Source organism: Bubalus kerabau, chromosome 9 (genome assembly GCF_029407905.1).
Source record: "Bubalus kerabau isolate K-KA32 ecotype Philippines breed swamp buffalo chromosome 9, PCC_UOA_SB_1v2, whole genome shotgun sequence".
In the NCBI taxonomy this organism is placed as follows: Eukaryota; Metazoa; Chordata; class Mammalia; order Artiodactyla; family Bovidae; genus Bubalus; species Bubalus kerabau.
The window spans coordinates 41,844,767-41,858,898 of record NC_073632.1 but is presented as its reverse complement, the minus strand read 5'-3'; the positions used below and the strand labels follow the sequence as shown (position 1 = coordinate 41,858,898).

Genomic DNA, 14,132 nt, shown 5'->3' with positions numbered 1-14,132 from the left:
TAAATATATACTTAACATATGATTGGGCTTTCCTGCTGGCTCAATGGTAAAGAATCTGCCTGCCAATACAAGAGATGTCAGTTAGATCCCTGGATCAGGAAGATCTCCTAAAGAAGAAAATGGCAACCCACTCAAGTATTCTTGCCTGGGAAATCCCATGGACAGAGGAGTCTGGCAGGCTATAGTCCATGGGGGTTACAAATGAGTTGGACATGAGTTAGGGACTAAACAACAGCAACAACACCATGTAATTATGTCGGGAGCCATGTTAGGCATTACTGACAAAATGGAGGCATGGCCCCAAACCCCTCTCCTCGTTCCGCAGGCACGGTCCAGGATGAAGGAGTTAGCTCTTGTGATTCTGGCTTGTTTCTTCCTTTCTTTGGTTGAGTTGGCTGGAAAGAATGTTAAGGTGCTTATTGTTCTTGAGAGGAGCATGAGAAAGCACAAAGCCTTGTGCAGCTGTGCCCAGAAAATAATCTATAAAGTAACCATTGACATTTGTTCAAGGATCTTTACAAAGAATTTCCCAGGATGACCATGTAGTCCGCAGCTTGAGGCCATGGGAAGGATTGTTATCTGAGACCTGTTTGTGAGGGAAATGTTTATTGGCAAAGGAAGTTTGCTGAGTTTAGGGTTTAGGAATAATTAAGAATAGCTAGAAGCCTTTTTAGGAGTTAGTGATCTTAAGATGCTAGGGGCAAACAGGATTTAGAAAGATAAGATATAAACTGAGGAATGTGGCTGGAGACAGTAAATCTGGGTGGGGGAAACTGAAAATGTCAAACCTCTGACCTAATGCTTTGGTCAAAGTATAAAAGAGAAACTGAAGGTTGAAATAAACATGTAGTTCTGTACTATGAGTCAGAGACTACATCATTGTCTGCTGATGTAGTTCTGTACTATGAATCAGAGACTACATCATTTGTCCTCCGACACCGCTAACCCCTTCAGGCTGATTCCCTGGCTGCCGGAGCTGGTCTCTGGCATAATTAAGCAATCCCACTGTTGTGGATTTATCCTAGAGAATGAAACTTTTATTCACACACAAAGTTGTTCATGAATTTATTACACCTGTTTGTAATAACCTAAACTAGATGGTATCTCAAATGTCCCTACAGTAGGTGAACAGATAAAGACACCATAGTATAGCCATACAATGGCATTTCACTCAGGAATAAAAAGAAATGTACAAAACATAATAACTTAAACAGATTTCAAGGGCATTTCCCTAACTGAAGAAAGATAAACTCAAAAGGTAACATAGTTTATGATTTTGTTTTCATGACATTCTCAACCTGACAAAATTATAGTGATGCAAAGCAGCTAAGAAAAATCCAGGTGCTTAAGTAGGTGGGTGGGTATAACTACTAATGGGCAATGACAGGAGCTTTCTTCGTGCTGATGGGGCACTTTGTATCTCCTAACTGTGCTGAAGTTTACATGAATCTACATGAGCTAATGTTTCATAGGAGTATAATTACCTTAGCCCCCAAAACAAGTACATGTAAAAACTGGTGAAATCTTAACAATGTCTGTTTTTGAATTAATATTTTACTAAAATCAACTTCATGCTTTTGATAATGTATTATGGTTATGTAGGATATTATTATTGGAGGAAACATGGAGAAGGGAACTTCTCCATGAGTTTCTGTATTATTTTTACATGTTCTTATGGAGCAAACTCTTTCCAAATAAAAATTATAAAATAGAACATCAGTTTAACAGTCCTTAAAGAAGAACAAAGCTGAAGAATTCATCCTAGACAGTTATCAAGATCTATTTTCAAACCTCTTTATTTTTAAATAAGTAGATCTACAAAAGTTTTTCAAAGACAGTGTATAGTCCCAATGTTCCCTCTTTCTCTTACACTAAGAAAGTGATCTCTACAATCCACTTGCTTATATAGTCAACACTAGTACACATGTAAGTAGTATAACAATTGCTAAGTCATATTTCTATAAGAATAAATTTACCAACTGGATTACAGTATTGGTATTCAGTTCTTTTTTATTTTTAGCCTTACAGTGTATGGATAAATTTTGATTTCTACAATTTATTTTTTATTATATATTTTTAATTGGAATATAATTGATTTACAATATGCTTGCTCCTTGGAAGAAAAGTTATGACCAAACTAGACAGTATATTAAAAAGCAGAGACATTACTTTGCCAACAAAGGTGCATAGTCAAAGCTATGGTTTTTCCAGTAGTCATGTACAGATTTGAGAGTTGGACTATAAAGAAAGCTGAGTTCCAAAGAATTGATGCTTTTGAACTGTGTTGTTGAAGACTCTTGAGAGTCCCTTGGACTGCAAGGAGATCCAACCAGTCCATCCTAAAGGAAATCAGTCCTGAATATTCGTTGGAAGGACTGATGCTGAAGCTGAAACTCCAATACTTTGGCTACCTGATGCAAAGAGCTGACTCATTTGAAAAGACCCTGATGCTGGGAAAAATTGAAGGCGGGAGGAGAAGGGGATGACAGAGGATGAGATGGTTGGGTGGCATCACTGACTCAATGGACATGCTGCTGCTGTTGCTGCTGCTAAGTTGCTTCAGTTGTGTCCAACTCTGTGTGACCCCATAGACAGCAGCCCATCAGGCTCCCCCATCCCTGGATTCTCCAGTCAAGAACACTGGAGTGGGTTGCCATTTCCTTCTCCAATGCATGAAAGTGAAAAGTGAAAAGTGAAAGTGAAGTCGCTCAGTCTTTTCCAACTCTGTGTGACCCCATAGACAGCAGCCCATCAGGCTCCCCCATCCCTGGATTCTCCAGTCAAGAACACTGGAGTGGGTTGCCATTTCCTTCTCCAATGCATGAAAGTGAAAAGTGAAAAGTGAAAGTGAAGTCGCTCAGTCTTGTCCAACTCTTAGTGACCCCATGGACTGCAGCCTACCAGGCTCCTCCATCCATGGGATTTTCCAGGCAAGAGTACTGGAGTGGGCTGCCATTGCCTTCTCCATCGATGGACATGAGTTTGAGTAAACTCAGGGAATTGGTGATGGACAGGGAGGCCTGGGATGCTGCAGTCCATGGGGTCGCAAAGAGTTGTACATGACTGAGAGACTGAACTGAACTGATTTACAATGCTTTTTACATATATGTATGCACATACGTATGTACATATGTGTGTATGTATATACGTATATATGTATATGGCTTCCCTGGTGGCTCAGTGGTAAAGACCAGCCTGCCAATGCAGGAGATGTGGGTTCGATCCCTGGATCAGGAAGATCCCGTGGAAAAGGAAACGGCAACCCACTCCAGTATTCTTGCCTGGACAGAGGAGCCTGCTTGGGCTATAGTCCATGGGGTCACAAAGAGTCAGACACAACTTAGTGACTAATTGAGCACGCATCCTTCACCTCAGTACCTTTATAGCCTTAAAAATCTAGTGTGGCTAGTCCAGGTCCAACTGCAGTCTCAGCCTACACTGCTGAGCTTTTCATTTGCTATTCTACAGCCACTTTGTCTCCTATCAGTTTCTACAGAGCCACAGTTTCTTTGACCAATAGTCCTTTCACCCACATCTATATTCTCTCTAAGATTTCCCTGATTTCTTAATGTGGTGTAGATCACACAATTAGTATTATTGATTCATTTACTTTTTCATATTACATTTATTGCAGTCTACAGTTCTATATTTGTGTATTTTATTTAACACTTCTTCTCTCTCCATTCTTCGTCTTCTTTTTTTTTTTAATTTATTTTTGACCACACTGCCTGCAGCATGTGAGATCTTAGCTTCCTGACCAGGGATTGAATCCACGCCCCATGAAGTAAAAGTGCAGAGTCCTAACCCCTGGGTCAGGGAAGTCTCACTCCACTCTCCACTCTTATGCTGGGAGAATTAAATACACTGTGAGAAAAGGGACTGACTATTTTCTATTATTTCACAGGGCTTGGTACATAGCAATCACACACACACACAAATTGTTCAGTGATTTAACTCTCAAAGGAGTATAAAATTAACTAGGCAGACAAAAGAGGGAAATTATTCCTGGGAAAACAAGTAGGAAGTATGAAAACTCACAAGATGAGAAGAGTATTGATGCTTTTGTGAATCGCCAAATAGTTTGATGTGGCCAGAGGTCAGTATGCACACAGTAAAGGACAGACAATATACAGAAAAGGTGGATTTGAGGACAAATTCCCAGAAAATCACCTAAGGATTACAGGATAAAAGGAAAGGGATAAGAAAAGTTAGTAAACACATAAGCATGTCCAGTAATGCATCTAATTCTTTCAAAAAGAAGGAAATACTAATATTTCCACTACTGTTTTCTAACTTATGAATGGATCTTCAAGTGAACAACAGACCATGAAAAGTGCATGTGTATATGAATGGAGAGTACTGTTAAATGTTTTTAATCAAAATAATTCTGGCAAAATTGCTGATGTGTAGAATCACTTGTGATCTTCATAACAATTATTTCTAAACAGGAATCATTTAACTAAACAGACAATTTCTTCAAAACCTTGGACAAAGGAGAATCTATTGTCTCTATATGATCTTGCCCCTGACAGAACAGCTTCTGCTGTAGCCCATAGCAGGTTCACTAATGTGTGTGTGGCAGGGGGTGGGGGTGGGGAGTGAGGAGTGGGGGAGGGGTAGGTAACTACTGTAAACAATCTAATTCCATTAAACCAGACGTACATAGAGGAATAACCAGACCAAGTCCAAGTCTAATGATTCAGTGATACAACCATTTAATTGAAGCTTTTCCACAAGAAGAAAATAGGTATTGTATAGCAAAGTTCAGTTCAGTAGCTCAGTCATGTCCGACTCTTTGCAACCCCATGAATTGCAGCACGCCAAGCCTCCCTGTCCATCACCAACTCCCAGAGTTCACTCAAACTCACGTCCATCGAGTCGGTGATACCATCCAGCCATCTCATCCTCTGTCATCCCCTTCTCCTCCTGCCCCCAATTCCTCCCAGCATCAGAGTCTTTTCCAATGAGTCAACTCTTCGCATGAGGTGACCAAAGTATAGGAGTTTCAGCTTTAGCATCATTCCTTCCAGAGAACACCCAGGACTGATCTCCTTTAGGATGGACTGGTTGGAACTCCTTGCAGTCCAAGGGACTCTCAAGAGTCTTTTCCAACACCACAGTTCAAAAGCATCAATTCTTCGGCACTCAGCCTTCTTCACAGTCCAACTCTCACATCCATACATGACCACTGGAAAAACCATAGCCTTGACTAGACGAACCTTTGTTGGCAAAGTAATGTCTCTGCTTTTCAATATGCTATCTAGGTTGGTCATACTTTTCTTCCAAGGAGTAAGCGTCTTTTAATTTCATGGCTGCAGTCACCATCTGCAGTGATTTTGGAGCCCAAAAAAATAAAGTCTGACACTGTTTCCCTGTTTCCCCATCTATTTCCCATGAAATGATGGGACCAGCTTAGAATGATGGTAAACATGAGTGGCTGCTGATCCTGGAGTTACTTCACTGTGACAATCTTTTCTTTCTCATCAAAGGAGAAAAGAGAGAATCATTGAGAAGCATACTACCAGAGAGAAGACTGAATTGTAACTGAGGGACCGTATTCATGAAAGGATCCTATGGAAATATTCTTTCCACCAGTCCCATTTTTCTCTCCTGGTAAACAGGGTATGGGAGTTTAAAATAGTCTGTAAGTTAAGCAGTAGGAAACGTGTCTCCTCTAAGTAGTCAAGGTCAAAATTTACCCCATCTAGTCAAGGGGAAAAAACTAGGCCCAAAATTAAATTCAAAGCTTAAAAGAAGCAATGTAGAGCAAAATATTTAAAAAATCAAGAAAGTACCTGCATTGTTTTACATATCTGTGTCATTCTAATGCACAAATATCATAGGTGATTTTCTGTTGCCTTGAATTTAAAGCTCATTATTACCCCCAGATAAACTCAATAGGAATATTTTTCATCTTTTCCTGAAAAAAAAAAGTCATGATTTTGTTACTGTCAGTTGCCAATAACCACATGTAACAGAGGAGGAAATAGTAAAAAAGTCAGCTGCAAGTGAGTTTTGCACAAATAACACATATTTTGTTGAAAGCTTCAAATCTCTGAATAATTTACTGCATCCTGACCACTTTTAATTTAGAGAAGTGTGAGGTAGGTGGCTCAGATGGTAAAGATTCTGCCTGCAATGTGAGAGACCTGGGTTTGTCGATCCCTGGGCCAGGAAGATCCCCTGGGGATGGGAATGGCTACCCACTCCAGTATTCTTGCCTGGAGAATTCCATTGTCAGAGGAGCCTGGAGGGCTACAGTCCATGGGACTGCAGAGTTGAACACGACTAAGCGACTAACACATACACACATGAGGTGATACCTGGGTCAAGTCTACAAAGCTACCACTTCATTTTAATTATCCCAAGTTAACAACTGGCCACATTGTCACATAATGTCAGCGAAGTCTGGACTCTAAATTATTTTAAATGATACTGAGATTTATATCTACTATATTCTTAAACTTCAAAATTGTTCATTATACCTACATATGCATAAAATAAACTTTACGGCCTTATTTAAGCAAACAAAACATAATTTGGATCATCCTAGTTGATAAAATCAATTTAATAAAATAATAATGTTAAGATATTTGAAATACATTTCTACAATGAATTACCAAACTCCTCTGTATTCTGCTATGTCAGCGTTGCCCTACAGTTTATGCTCTCTGATTTATACCTTTTCCTCTTGTTTCCCAGAAGCACAATTTCAACATCAGACATGGGTCTCCTTTGTGCCAGCAGGATCTCACTGAAAGTGGTTAGCCTCTCTGAGATTGGCCTGTTTCAAATAAGAATGTCCTCCCTGGACTCAGTTCAACTCTTTTTTCCTCAAAGATATCTCTTCTGAATGCTCTGCTCTTTCATAATGCACAGATTTCCTCTCAACAGTCCATAACGTACAGGTCTGAGACATTATCTTTCTCATTTGGCTCATACCAAATGTGATCATATGCATATAACACAATAAACTAGAATGAAATTAAGCTTTATCTCCATTACAAATGACTCACCTCTAGCTCTTAATAGTTGGGAGATGTTCTTCATATCATTAATTTCCAGCTGTGTGACCTTGGGGTCAAATGTACCACTCCAACTTTACATTTCTGAGATATGTTAGGAAGAAGAGATGTACATTATAAAATTCATGTAAATAAAAGTAAGATTATAATTTAACTTTAAATAGCTATAGGGAAAATTATCAGCATCACCGACTCAATGGATATGAGTTTAAGCATGAGTTTAAGGGGCCACAAAGAAGACAGGACTTAACAACTGAACAACAACAACAATATTTGCATTTTGTAGCAAATTTAACCAGCAAACACTAGGTTTGCAGAAGGTCAAGGGCTCACTGCTAGGATCTCTGTGGTTAAAAGAATGGGGAAGTCATACTATTACTTCCATAAACAAATTTATACTCTAGTTAGGATAATGAGGTAATGATTGAATTTAGAATGCACATTCCAAATGAGGTCAAATTGAATTAAATAGGATGATGAATGTAGTAGGTAATAAATTTTAAAATGAATTATAAACTTATAAGATACACAGGTCAGTAAGAAGTAGACATAGAACACAGAAAAGGAGGAGTCAAACGTTTGGTTAGTAAAGAACCTTGACCAGAGGCTGCAGCTCTGGACCAAGCTCTCTAGATATTTTAGATATTGAGAGAGAACTTAGAGGTTTCCAGTTTGAACTCTCATAAAGTAGGAACCGCCCCCCTCTGCAATCTCCTAAAACATCACACTGCTTCTCATTAAACTCTAACATTCCAAAGAGCTTATCACTCCCAAAATCACTGAATCAGTGTTGAGACAACACAACCTACAAGAGAGCTGTCCCCTGTAAAATGAGCCAAAATTTAGGAGTGAAATGCCTTGATGTCTTTGAACATATTTTGCCCTTGATCATCATGTCAGGATTTAAGCTTTATTGAGGGCACCTGCTATAAGCAAGTATAAATGGAAATTCTATGAAATTGACTAAATGAAAACAAAGAATGTAATCTAATCTGCTCAATCTAAATAGTTTTAATGGTAAAGGATATGGGAGTTTACTAGAACTGGCTTAAGAAAATAACAAATACAGCCAATAATCTGGTGATTATCAAAACAACAGCAAACGCACATGTTAAAAGAGAGATTCCATCAAAAACAGGGCAGTCTCCCAGAAGGGGAAGGCAGATGAAGGAGAGGTGCCGGGGCAGCCCACCGCGTGGTCAGTCGGCCGTTGGGTGGACGCCCTGGCCTTGGCGCCTCCGCCCGCTGTGTGGCCACGGGCAAGCTCCGCGCCCACTCAGCGGGTTATCGTGCCCACTCGCACCAACGTGGTTGCTAGCATGCCCAGCGGCAAAGTGAGATACGCAAAGCTCTCCAGCCCCGGCGGCGGACATATTAACAGTCAGAAGGAAACTTCACCTGCCAAAGAGAGCTTAAAGCCGAAAAGATGCCCAGGTGTCGTAAGACCTCATGTATTGGAGAAAAGCCGTACTGACATTCCTTTTAAGGCCATTGCCTGCGCCTTCTCACAGTTTTTGGTTGGTGCTTTTCTCATTATTACTGGCTGCCTCCTGCTGGCAGGCTGTATCAGCAAAGTGGGCGCCAATCGAGCCTTCCCAATCCTGACTGTCGGCATCCTGGTGTTCCTCCCGGGGTTTTACTACCTGATCGTCGCCTACAGAGCCTACCGAGGCTGCCCGGGCTGCTCCTTCCGTGACCTTCCGGACTTTGATCAATAGCCCCCACCCCAGCCAGAGGAGTCACAGGTAGGGGTGAGCAGAGTTGGAGGCATTGGACAGAAGTTGTGGAAATCTATGCTTAAGAATTAAGGAAATCTACCGTTTTGCAAATAAATACTTGGCACAACTATGGCCAGATTTTATAAATGCATCCTCCAAATGTTAATTGAATTTACAGTTAGCCAACTAGAAAGTTAAGAGAGGACGTGTTCTTTTTTTCTTTTCCTGGCCCTTGCAGAATCCCATGACAAATTTTTCCACTTGGATATGTATGGAGGAGGAATAGCAATGTTAATTGTGTGAGGAAATGAAAAGTTATTCTGTGAAAGCAAAATGTTGCCACCGCCACCTATTTAGAGCTGAATGTTTCTTTTAAATAGTCCTCACGGACAATTTTATTATGTCTTGTGGCAAATAGAAAAAATGCAATACATTATGTTAAATTTATTACCAAGTGATTTATTTGAAAAGTTTTTATTTTATCCCTCATATTAATCTCAAACTTTCTGTTTTATGGATGATCTTGATAAAACCAAATATCAATTGAGGAAAAATTAAAAGACCACTACAGTTTTGTTGTATGGAGGCCCTACAAGCTTTAGGGTCACACAAAGCTCCATTTAAATCCCAGAGGCAAACTTGCCAGCTGTATAAGCTTGGACAAATTAATACTCTGAGGCACAGTTGGGGACCATAATTCCTACAGTTTTGGGTTCTCAGTTCAGTTCAGTTCAGTTGCTCAGTTGTATCCAACTCTTTGCAACCTCATGAACCACAGCACGCCAGGCATCCCTGTCTATCACCAACTCCCAGAGTCCACCCAAACTCATGTCCATTGAGTCGGTGATGCCATCCAACCATCTCATCCTCTGTCATCCCCTTCTCCTCCTGCCCTCAATCTTTCCCAGCATCAGGGTCTTTTCAAATGAGTCAGCTCTTCACATCAGGTGGCCAAAGTATTGGAGTTTCAGCTTCAACATCAGTCCTTCCAATGAACACCCAGGACTGATCTCCTTTAGAATGGACTGGTTGGATCTCCTTGCAGTCCAAGGGACTCTCAAGAGTCTTCTCCAACACCACTGTGCAAAAGCATCAATTCTTCAGTGCTCAGCTTTCTTTATAGTCCAACTCTCACATCCATACATGACTACTGGAAAAACCATAGCCTTGACTAGACAGACCTTTGTTGGCAAAGTAATGTCTCTGCTTTTTAATATGCTGTCTAGGTTGGTCATAACTTTCCTTCCAAGGAGTAAGCATCTTTTAATTTCATAGCTGCAGTCACCATCTGCAGTGATTCTGGAGCCCAGAAAAATAGTCAGCCACTGTTTCCCCATCTATTTCCCATGAAGTGATGGGACTGGATGCCATGATCTTAGTTTTGCGTTCTAGTGGGGGTTAAATAAAAAATTCCATATCAACAACATAGCACATACGTGTTTTCAAAAGTATTAATTTCTCACTGTAAAATAGGGTTCTATAGAAGAATGCACTAAGCCATAAATGAATTACATCTATTCACCTCAAACAACATAGAAGAGCTGGCCACCAGAGAGAATTAGACTGCTAATCTGCGAAGTTACAAGTTTAAATCCAGACACAGCATTACTTTTTATTTGCATGAACCTTCTCTTGATTCCTATAAAAGAATAGGGCAGATCAAGGCTTTGTGGTGCCTAAATTTTCTATAATTTGGATTAAGCGGGGGGGGGGGGTCTCTTAAGAAATAGAATGCAAATTTGTGAATTCAGAATTAAATAGAGGGCTTATCAAGGGGCATATACAAGGGTGGGGCCCTGATGGGTAAGTCTCATTAGCTTCCTGATAAATTTGGCTGTTAGAGAAGGTGAAGAAAGGATCTAGAGAAGAGGACTGAATATGGAGTCAAGGCTGTGGCTCCAGAATAAAGGTAATATTGAACAAACTAGTAATATTTTCTAGAGAAAAGTATATCATCATATAAAAACAAATACTTTTTGAAGTGTTCTAATAAAGAACATAGATTGTGAAAGATAAGGAAAGGAGTATATTTTCTGGACAAAGAATATTGTCAATTCATAAAAGAGAAGGAAGATACTCTAGATGTGTTACTGTTAGAATAAACAGGATGTAGTCAAGTTTAAAAAAAGAATTTGGTGATCTTCCATGAGTATTATATTATTGTTCATACCTAGACATATACATAGTGAATGTGAAAAACAAATAAAGCTCCAAATATTAGTTTTATATTTATCAAATTTTGCTAAATAAACAGAGATAATATGAAATGTAATTTGTTTGGGCTTGGAGAGCATCATCATAATCCACTCTCTTATTAGAAACCACAGAATATACAGAAGAGTATATTGGGAAAGTAACTGGTAAAAAGTTCACCACAGCTTCAATATGAGTAATTAATATCAAAGAACAATAAATCTGTGCAACGTTAGCTAAGGAATGCCAATTCATGAAATCAAAGATCCAAATAAAGTCAGTAGTGGTAAACCTTTGTTTAGAGATGAACCTTATCCCAAAGAACACAGTTAGGCCAGTAAAGACATGCTATGAGAGCACGATCATACCCCAGAAGATGATACTAGAAATCCAAACATTGTCTTAACTCCACATGGTATGGATAGTATATGTGGTAACTTTATAATTTTAGTTTACCAAGTCACATATCTAACAACTCTTCTTGAATTGTACTTATATTTATGTGTCCTTTCTTTTGTTATACAGAGTTTAGACAAATTTCCTAGAACAACATCCTTTTGAAATGACTAGATTTCCAAGCAGTGCCTGACAGCCATCTGATAACAGTTAATTGGCTCACCAAGCTGAGTCATTGGACACAAGAGATGAGAGAGTGTAAGAAGCAAAACCCATCTCCAGACAGAAGGATATTTCTAACAACATTCTGATAGTAGGAGTTTATCTTTGATTTTGAAACAGAGCACAGTACTTCATTAATTTTTGGAAGAAAATCTTATTTCTCTGTCCTCCCAAGAGTGTGGGCCACAAATTCATAATTTACTCTGAGGTCTTCTTCTCTGGTTTTGAAAGTAGCCTGTTTCATGGTGGATTCCACAAGCTCATTCATCAGCTGATTTTCAAGAAATTTGTGGAACATGTCAAGTTTTAAAACCCGTACTGAATTGAGAATATTACCTGTCAAAATTTTAAACAGACTAGATGCACCTGCCCAGTAAACTTGAGTCCCATCATCAAGATTTGTGTGGGAGACACAAAGACAAACATCTATCCTGTGACAGCACGTTCAGCTTCAAATATATCATTTAAATGAATGTGGGGAAAAAACAAGACACTGGTCCTGGCTGAACAGGTGCTAGTATAGCAGTCAAATGAGCTTTTTTTCTATGCCGTCTCCTTTCTGCCTTTCCCTCCTCAAAATACGTTATGAAAGGCTCTATTTGACAAAGTCGTCAAGTAAAAGTATTGGAAAAACAAGAACAGAACAAAACAAAAAAGCAGAAAACAGGATCATATAGAGCTATACCTGGAAAAAGGAAGTGGGAAGTAGAGGAAAATGTTTCTAGACTTGAGTAGATCCAGCTCACACTCTAAGATCTTTCAAGTTAGTCATCAGTGATTGGGAATTTTGGGGCTCCCTCAAGTTAAGAAAGAATGGTTTGTGCATTTAACAATGAAGTGATATATTCCATTAAAACTGATCAGGATACACATCCTTTCTTACACCTTTCCTCTCTTGGGACACGTTTGGGAAAAAATTATTCCTAAAAAATGATAATAAATACTTATAACAATATTTTCTAGTGATTATTGATATATACACTGCTGCTGCTGCTGCTATGTCGCTTCAGTTGTGCCCAACTCTGTGTGACCCCATAGACGGCAGCCCACGAGGCTCCCCTGTCCCTGGGGTTCTCCAGGCAAGAACACTGGAGTGGGTTGCCATTTCCTTCTCCAATGCATGAAAGTGAAAAGTGAAAGTGAAGTCGCTCAGTCGTGTCTGACTGTTCGTGACCCCATGGACTGCAGCTCACCAGGCACCTCCGTCCATGGGATTTTCCAGGCAAGAGTACTGGAGTGGGTTCCCATTGCCTTCTCCAGATATATACACTAAAATATATTCCCTCCTACTTTAACAAAAAAGATAAGCTAAACAGTGGGAAAATATTTTTCTAAGTTCATGCATTTTTATCAATTGGCTTAGAAATCTACACTATTACAACATTCATATTTGATTAATGGATTCAAAATTGTATGTGCATAAATTTTACATTATACTAATACTGTTTAAATGTTTATTATGAGCACATATTATTTTTGTGTTTGAGAACTACTTTTAAGTACCCTGAATAATGAAAGTTTATCCTATCAAAAATAAACTATGTGTCAAATCCTGGAAGATGATGCTGTGAAAGTGCTGCACTCAATATCCCAGCAAATTTGGAAAACTCAGCAGTGGCCGCAGGACTGGAAAAGGTCAAACTACTGCACAATTGCACTCATCTCACACACTAGTAAAGTAATGCTCAAAATTCTCCAAGCCAGGCTTCGGCAATACGTGAACCGTGAACTTCCAGATGTTCAAGCTGGTTTTAGAAAAGGCAGAGGAACCAGAGATCAAATTGCCAACATCCGCTGGATCATGGAAAATGCAAGAGAGTTCCAGAAAAACATCTATTTCTGCTTTATTGACTATGCCAGAGCCTTGGACTGTGTGGATCACAATAAACTGTGGAAAATTGAAATAGATGGGAATACCAGACCACCTGACCTGCCTCTTGAGAAACCTATATGCAGGTCAGGAAGCAACACTTAGAACTGGACATGGAACAACAGACTGGTTCCGAATAGGAAAAGGAGTACGTCAAGGCTGTATATTATAACCCTGCTTATTTAACTTATATGCAGAGTACATCATGAGAAACGCTAGGCTGGAAGAAGTACAAGCTGGAATCAAGTTTGCCGGGAGAAATATCAATTACCTCAGATATGCAGATGACACCACCCTTATGGCAGAAAGTGAAGAGGAACTAAAGAGCCTCTAGATGGAAGTGAAAGAGGAGAGTGAAAAAGTTGGCTTAAAGCTTAACATTCAGAAAACGAAGATCATGTCATCCGGTCCCATCACTTCATGGGAAATAGATGGGGAAACAGTGGAAACAGTGTCAGACTTTTTTTTTTGGGCCCCCAAAATCACTTCAGATGGTGACTGCAGCCATGAAATTAAAAGACGCTTACTCCTTGGAAGGAAAGTTATGACCAACCCAGACAGCATATTCAAAAGCAGAGACATTACTTTGCCAACAAAGGTCCATCTAGTCAAAACTATGGTTTTCCCAGTAGTCATGTATGGATGTGAGAGTTGGACTGTGAAGAGAGCTGAGCGCCAAAGAATTGATGCTTTTGAACTGTGGTGTTG

The 14,132-nt window shown here is 39.6% G+C and overlaps 1 protein-coding gene across 1 annotated transcript; it reads left to right on the top strand.

Moving 5' to 3' along the window:
* Window positions 1–253: 253 nt before the first annotated feature.
* LOC129619560 (transmembrane protein 230-like) lies at window positions 254–12,144 on the top strand. Its single transcript, XM_055534736.1, has 3 exons — window positions 254–345; window positions 8,164–8,770; window positions 11,462–12,144. The coding sequence occupies exons 1-2, from the start codon at window positions 254–256 to the stop codon at window positions 8,741–8,743; spliced, it is 672 nt and encodes a 223-aa protein (XP_055390711.1). The 3' UTR covers window positions 8,744–8,770; window positions 11,462–12,144.
* The last annotated feature ends 1,988 nt before the right edge of the window (window positions 12,145–14,132 follow it).

Excerpts from the sequence above, each read along its gene's own strand:
- LOC129619560 (XM_055534736.1), top strand. The coding sequence starts at position 254 with ATGTCGGGAGCCATGTTAGGCATTACTGACAAAATGGAGGCATGGCCC. Across the intron at positions 346-8,163 it reads GCACGGTCCAGGATGAAGGA|GGCAGTCTCCCAGAAGGGGA; the intron begins GTTAGCTCTTGT and ends CATCAAAAACAG.